Source organism: Carya illinoinensis, chromosome 8, assembly GCF_018687715.1.
Source record: "Carya illinoinensis cultivar Pawnee chromosome 8, C.illinoinensisPawnee_v1, whole genome shotgun sequence".
Classification (NCBI taxonomy): Eukaryota; Viridiplantae; Streptophyta; class Magnoliopsida; order Fagales; family Juglandaceae; genus Carya; species Carya illinoinensis.
Genome location: NC_056759.1, coordinates 2,606,612 through 2,614,632, shown reverse-complemented (window position 1 = coordinate 2,614,632; position 8,021 = coordinate 2,606,612). Strand labels below are relative to the sequence as shown.

At 36.6% G+C, this 8,021-nt stretch overlaps 1 protein-coding gene and 1 long non-coding RNA gene across 2 annotated transcripts; one reads left to right on the top strand and one right to left on the bottom strand.

Moving 5' to 3' along the window:
- The first annotated feature begins 1,480 nt into the window (after positions 1-1,480).
- LOC122318266 lies at positions 1,481-3,242 on the top strand. Its single transcript, XR_006244778.1, has 2 exons — positions 1,481-1,756; positions 1,920-3,242. It is a non-coding gene; the product is annotated as an uncharacterized LOC122318266 (long non-coding RNA).
- Positions 3,243-4,232: 990 nt separating this feature from the next.
- Positions 4,233-7,440, bottom strand: LOC122319391 (carotenoid cleavage dioxygenase 8 homolog B, chloroplastic-like). Its single transcript, XM_043137443.1, has 6 exons — positions 7,056-7,440; positions 6,084-6,827; positions 5,587-5,780; positions 5,296-5,485; positions 4,928-5,030; positions 4,233-4,786 (listed from the first exon to the last, which is right to left on the bottom strand). The coding sequence occupies exons 1-6, from the start codon at positions 7,362-7,364 to the stop codon at positions 4,641-4,643; spliced, it is 1,686 nt and encodes a 561-aa protein (XP_042993377.1). The 5' UTR covers positions 7,365-7,440; the 3' UTR covers positions 4,233-4,640.
- Positions 7,441-8,021: the final 581 nt, after the last annotated feature.

The window sequence follows — 8,021 nt, the reverse complement described above, 5'->3', positions numbered from 1 at the left end:
TATCTCTATCCAATTGATATATTTTATGGGCGGTTTTGAGTTCAACACAATCAACAACTTATACCTAAATAAATAGAAACAAAAATAATTTATTTCCAACTATGGTCAAATTGTTTTTTATAGCATTCTCAATCATCAAATTTCAAAACTTTGTGTTAACAAAACCAACTTTAAATCAAGGAAAGAGTAATGTTAGTATCTCTCTTATTTTGATCGCTCATGTACATAATTTTTATTAATTAAGAAAACGACTATTAGTGTATTAGTATTTTTTTTTATTTTTTAAAAATATTTGAAATAAAAAGAAAAAAATATATAATTTACATTAAAGACACTCCAAGTGGACAAATTGAAGAGGTACAGTAACATTACCATTTTTCACTTCATTACCATGTAGTCGAACGACAAGGAAGTGGTATGTATGAGCTTCCCTAGCTCGTTATGTTTTTGCATGGCAGGTGTAAGGAGGAGCCGGGGCTGCTAGATGTCTTGAATGTTGCTATTTTGTTCATGATCTCTCTCCATATAACTAAAGTGTAATGCTAAAATTAGGGGGATCGAGCCGAAAGAAAAATAAAATAAAATAAAAATGCCACATTTGAATGCTCATGCAATTAATGGTTTTTGATCAAATAATTTAGACAGTTGGAGACATTATTGAAAATGAAAAAGATGTTAACAAAAAGGCAAGAGGTCACATGCATCGAAATCGATCGACATGAAATGTGCCAACCGTAAATAAATCAAAAGATTAATGATGATGTGTCCAAAAACACGCAACCACAAATGTTCTTTCAGCCATTAAACTCTAAACTCGGGATATTCGATTGTTCAGCTTTTGTTAAACTTTCCTCGACATTAGGTAGGGTACGAGAAACGTGTATTATTTAATTGAAGAAAAATGCTTGTTGTAAGTATAATTGTGTATTAATTTGTACATCAATATGATATGATTGGTTAAAAAGTAGATTTTATTGAAAACAATATTAATTTAAGTTTTAAGTATGAATAAATCAGTATTGGTACACAAATTAGTGCGCGAATGTATTTGTATGTAGCAAAACTCTTAATTGAAATATGATTTGGGATTCAGGTGTAATTTCAAATAAAAGGATTTTTTTTATAATAATTTTACTTATTATCTTTACACGTGTATATACCACACATTAAATTTATTTTATATTTTTAAAAATAAATATGTAATATATAAATGATAAGTACAACAATTTAATTAATTTAATAAAAATTAAATTAAATTAAAAATTAAAATAATAAAAAATAATTTTAAAATATATAAAATATGTAATGTGAAATGATAAGTAATGTTCTTTTTTTTTTTTCATTATCTTATCATCAAATATTTAATGAAATATTGAAAACTAATAATTCTTATAATAATGGCGTTATTTTAAAAATTAATTGATAACATAACAATTGAGAAAATTGGATGAAGGTGCGTGCAATAAATAACATTTTCGTTTTGTCCTGTCCGCGAGAAAACAGGAGATTGAAGTTCATGTCGGTTCAATATCTACTGAGCCGGAGTGTAAATTCTCGACTATAATCCATTTCCTGCTTCGAAGTACTTCTCTTGAAGAGAAAACGGGGCTCAAATTGCCAGATGCGAAGCTAACAAGCACCCACAAATGGAGAACCGCGGGCGCTCCGTACATTGCGATTTGAGACTCCGCAGACCGACTATAATCTATCGGGACAGACCAACGCAAGCTTCTCTTTAATTCCGCCGACAATTCCGGTAAAGTTACCACTGAAGGCAACGATTTCAGAACCTCTTTCTTTGAGTTTATGCTCTCCATAAACATCGTTGTCGATTTTTAGTTTTGTTCATTCTGTAATCGTAATTTCTTTTAAACCTTTGAATCCGAGCACGAAAAACAAGACTGACTCAGTTATGTCAGCACTAGGCGATGATGAACTGGGCTTGATTCTCAACTGGGTCTATGACCCATATGACAGAAAACTGCTCTCTCTAGTCTGCAAGCAATGGCCGAGTGTGGAGGATCTTGCCCTGTTATCCTTACGGGTTGTCGAACCCGATTCCCTCCGTGGTCTCTTACCAAGCTAGTTCCCAAATTTAGTCACATTTGAATGCTCAGGACCGATAGCCGATATTGACCTTAAATTCTTAACCCAAACATGTGCCAAAATCGAGGCCCTCAACTTTAATTGAACCCCCCACATGGAGATTCCAATGAGGTTGATCAAGTGTTGGGTTGTGATGATGTTGGTGACGATGGTTCATGTGCTTTAGCACTTGGGTGCCGGAAATTGTCATAAGTTTTACAACGGAGGAGGAAGAATATTGGGGATGTTGGAGTTGTTTTGCTTATTAACTTGGCTCCAGCTTTGACTAATTTGGATTTGAGTTGGTGCAATTTGATTACGGATAAAGCTCTTGCAGCGGTTGGGAGGTCAGGTTCTATCAGAACTTAGAATTTGCAAGGATGTTCTTTAATTACCGATGGTGGACTGGCGTCTTTGGAAACAATGCTTTTGTCAAGGTCTTTGAAAAAGTTGTTCTGGCAGAATGTGATCAAATTGCCGCTAACGGGTTTTCCGTCTGTTGCAAATGTATTGCTTGGAGGAGCTAAATCTGGCAGAATGCGGCCAAAAGTCATGGAAATTGGATGTGTGGCATTTGCTGCAATATAAACTCTCAGTCTCAAGAGACTAAACTTGTCATGGTTCATTAATGTATCGGATCCTACACTTTTTACGCTTGTTAAGAATTGCTGAAAGCTGGTCGTTGTTGATTTGATAGTTTGCGAGTTAATAACGGGAGTCAGAATTCGTGCCTTTTCAAATCATGCCTGTTTAGAACCTCGTGTTGACTTCTTGTTACAACATTGATGTTTATGATTTGGAGCATATGGTGCTTGGATGTCTCTCATTGAGGTGCATTGTGCTAGATAAAGGTCTAAACAACGTGGATACCTAAAATGTTGCAAGAGAACATTGGCAGATTCTGTGATTTATATTGGAGGTGATTCGATAAACCAACAACACATTTTATTTAGGTGGTTAGGATTATATCAAGGCTAGTGAAAATTTGTGTCATCCCCTGCCTCTTGATATGGCGAGTAATTGCAAGCTTTTGTGTCTTGTTTCTATGGGCTTAATTCTATTAAGATAACGTGCATTTTTATGCTTTCAAATAATGTGTCATCTCCTGCCTCATGAGTTTGTACATGTCAATACCACAGTCATGATAATTGATGCCTCATCATGTCCTACTGTTGGGACTCCGCTCTCTTTTTCTCACAGGTATTTAAGCATAATTCCCGAGGGGAAAAAAAGATAAAAGGGTGGGGTTGGGATCGATCGGGAGGGGATGGCTTTTGGGATCAAACACTGTCTTTACTGCTTTCATTTCTAGTATTATCGTGGATAAGATGGATTTTTTTGGTCGTTTCATCTTGTTTGTTTGCTTGCTTTTCTTCGTCATAATGACTGAACTGTTTCAAATGTCTCCTATCAAAAGTAATGATGAGCAAATTAATTGAAGTTGACAATGTTGATGGCGTGTATACAGACTAGCAGTGATTAATTTATTTTTAGTTATCAAAAAAATTGAACCCGGGTTTTGCTGGTACTGGAATGTTGTTGATACATCTGATTCGTGTACAACATTAACTGGTTTCTTTTACTCGATGGATAATAGACATTGCTCATGTGGTCAGGTCGGTTTTCGGGGTCTTTTGCTTATATTCTCCTTTACAAGGGAGAGAATCTATTACAGCTTGGTTATTATATGGTGGAACAGAAAGCGCTAAAAAGGATATTTCTTTCTGAAGAATATTTTTATTTTTACTGCAATAGAAGTATGAGATTAGTTCTTGATGTCCAGAATAGATAGTCCTCCAGAGAAGCCCTGTTTAGCATTCTCTACGAGGGTGGAGGCTGGCAATCTCTGTGCGTGCGCATGTATGAATCTCTCTCTGTTTTGATGGTTGTCATAGTAATTACAACCATGCCTTTTAAGATTCAATTGAGGGGTGTACTATGCTTCTCAGTTTGGGCCTTATATTTCTCCTTCAAGATTCCTTGCATTCTTGTTCATGTTTTTGCAGCTCAATGTTTTCATAAAACTGGCCCCCTTGTACATCAAGGGACGAGAAACCAATAAAAAAAAGGAAAAAAAGAAGAAGATCAAATTGAACTGAAAAGGGTGACTTGCACCATTCCATTCATGGTCTTATACATCAGTAAAGATATAAAACTCGAATTAAGATTTCATTAATGAACAAATAGGATTTACATGATTGAACTTTATAAATAGAAGCTCTGGTCCCTGGTATTTCGTTCATCCTAGCACTATCACGAGGCACACCAACCTAGCTGATACTCACTAGAAAACATACAATCGAGACATGATAACATGGATTTTGAATACATTGGGAATCCCTGACATTACACAATCAGCCATGGAAATGCATCTTTGGAGCATTTGAGCATTTCAAATGGGATTTTTGTATATTTGGAATGGATCACAAGATAATATGATCATATATTACATTAAGAATCACAAATTTTTAATGTAGTATATGTCCTATGATAAAATGACCATATAATTTTTATATAATTCAAGACTACTTAATAATAATTCAGCATATTTTTTTTTATTTTTTGGGAACCCAGCATCCATGCAACCCGTATGGAAGACCATATGGGAACTTTGCTCTGGCAATCTCTTCGAAGGAGGATCCATCAAGCAATAATGCATATCCACCTCCACTTTTCTGACTAATCATGGAGATTACAACTCCTGCAATTAATTACATTCCGTTTTGAATAAAATAAAATAAAAAAGGGAACAGATACTTCGATCGGCATGCAAATCATGAAGAAGAATTGTAACAACGCATGGGCCGGACGCAAGTAAGGTGTGCGTGCATGGAGGAATTACCGTCGTCTTCCTCTGTAGCCCCTGGCCGAGGCACGAAGAATGGCTCAGAGGGCACAGCACCCTCCTCGTACCAGTTCTTCGCCTTCTTTTCTACCAAATCAATCTGCCATAAATTTTCAAATCTTATTAATTTCAACCAAAAATTAAGAGCTTTATTATATAAAGAAATACTTTAATTAAGAAGAGATTTTATAAAAATTATAAATACACAAATTGACAGATTTAATATGAGAGGTTAAATTGTAAAATTATTTTTATTATAAAATATTATACGTAATATATATATATATATAAATTATATATATAAAGCCGTGATTGATGCTATATTAATTCAAGGAAAGTGTAGGTGTATAATCATATTTACGAACCTTGATAAGAGTGTTGGGGAAATTGCAGGGACGTTGGGCCCCGCAAGCATAAGCAAATCTGTATTTTAGACCAAGATAATTAGGGTTGATGCTGCACATATCAATGCCTCTCCCGTGTTCATCTGCATCCACTGCTGCCTCTAACTTCCCATATGGATTCCCGTTCAAAGGTATTGTGAACCGTCCAACCCTATCATCATCATGCATTCAACCGTAACTTCAAAGGTATGTTCTCTCACGTGATGTAGAATACCAAAGATGTAATCATGTACATATATATATGTCATTTACCTAGCATCTGGCAGCACATCTTCCCCGATGAATGATCGGAGATTTTTCAGCCTGAGCTTCTCCAGAATTGTAGTGTCAGCGTTGTGTTCACAACAATCGGCAATAATGGCTGTCACTCTCCCATCTTCGTCCACCTCTTCGTAGGCATTAATGAAGTGGAATGTAACAAATAATGGTACCTCCACGCTGGCCACCTTCAAAATCACATCCACACATTTTAAAATTGTCCCAAACATGCACACGTGCATATATACAAAAACATTATATGTCAGTGTTATTGAAATTTTGTTGAACAATGCTACGTACAGTCCTTAAATATGGACTATAATACAGGTTTAGATAATCTTATCTTTAAATTTTTTTAAAATTATAAAAATATTTCTTATAAAGTAATGTGTATTCTCATTTAATAAATGGTCTACGCGTGTAGTCTCGACTGTAAATAAAATTTCCCAATTTTATTAGTTTTAATAACTGAAGAGATCGGTGAAACTCACTACTTTGCCGCTAGCTTTACACATGATATGCACAAACGCTTTTGAATCAGGGTGCCATTCAAACTTGTACAAGGGTGTGGGCTCAGCCTTGAGCAAATTTTGGGCACAATACCTCAGTGGCATCTCAGGCACAACAACATAGTGCTCAGTCACCGGGAAAGAGTGGACCCACCCGGGTGCCGGGCCGTGCCGGCAATTCACCCGTCCAATCACCTTCCGCTCATTGGAACCCGGCTCCATCCTCGCCACCAAGTACCCCGGATGCACCAAATCCGGTAACAAAGTTAAAAACTCTTTATCTGTCACAATAGGATGAGCCGAGTGTATTAAACCACCTAATGTGTCAGTGTACTCAAACCTCCCTAACGTGTCCAATGTGTCCGGATCGATCACTATGGATCCTTTCTGTGTCTCCGTCAGGCAAACTACTCGGCCATCGCCTAGTTTGACGACGCCGGTATTAGCATTATCTGTCAACGATGCACCGGAGAATAAGCTTGCAAGCTCACCAACATATGATAGGAAATTATCAGGCTTAGGGACTTCTGAGAATTCACGGTAACATAGTTTTTTGTTCTTCTTTGCAGCCTTGTAGGCTTCCGATTCGACTTGCCGGTGGCCGGCAATCAAGCGGCCGTTCTCAAAGTGAAGCTTGACCAGGGTGGCATAACCATCAAAGAGGTGGCGGAAGTCGTAGTCCCCGATGCGCCAAAGGCCAGGACCATTTCTTAGGTACGTTCCACACTGCATATATTGTAATAATAATTGGATGGTCATAATGATCGATCCAATAACTGGAAAAAAGGGGGATGATTGTTGTATGCATGGTATTGGACTTATGAATAGATTTTAGCATACATGAGTGTGGATTTTCCCCCACTACACGTCATCTGATCCCCAGATATACATGCATGCAACATGGGATTATAATTATAAAGAAATAATAAATCATCAATATTATTAATTACATACCAGCCATAATGGTATATCTCCTTCTACGATCAGCTCTCCTTCCCATCTCTCCTGCATAACACTTGTCCATGCAACGTGATTCCTGGAGCTGGAACTTTTTTCTTTTTCCCGTGACGGAGCAGCTGCCGGAAGTGGCACTGTCACCGGAGTTGCGACGTTCGTGACTGTCAAGCCCCGAGCATTGCACTTCCTCGTAACGTTGCCAGTCCTGAAAGAAAACCCATCGTTTACACCCCTGGACTTATCCGGAACCGACACTATGGCTGGAAAACTGGAGTTTCCGATGGCCAAGTAGCTCATGGAAGCCATGAAAGTGTAGGTATAAAGATGTATTAAGGGTTTTCGATTTGTCCGGGAGGACCAGGACCGACAAGTACTTATAGCTAGGAAGCTTGCCTGGGTAGTGAAGACGGAAGGGCGTTCACAGAGGAAATATATAGGCGCTAAATTATGGAATCTCAAGTTCTCAAATGGTAGAATTCCTTCCAACTAGCGGACGTACGTAGCTGACGTGATTATAGTCGTATGAAGATTTGGGAATATGTTGGGGGCTTATCATCTCTCTTTCGAATAGGGTATCGCTGTATATAATTATTTTATATTTTATTAATATAATTAACTGTATTAATTTTTTATAATACATAACTAATTATATTATTAAAATATATAAAAAAAATATACAAAAATAACTGAACATTAAATTTTTATATAAAATATACGCGCATTTTCTGCCGAAGTTAAACACGAAAACCAATGAAAATTTAGTATCTTAATTAATTAATTACCTGTTTGTTTTGTGGAAAGTTAAGTCGAAAATTCCTATTTATTCCGTTGAATTTCAACTAAAGTTTTTAATTAATTTCTAAACCTTTTGATGGCGGCTACATTACATAATTGAAACAACTTGATAGGAAGAAACTCTCTTCAATTCACTTCTTTTCATCATTATAATTTTTTTAAATTTTT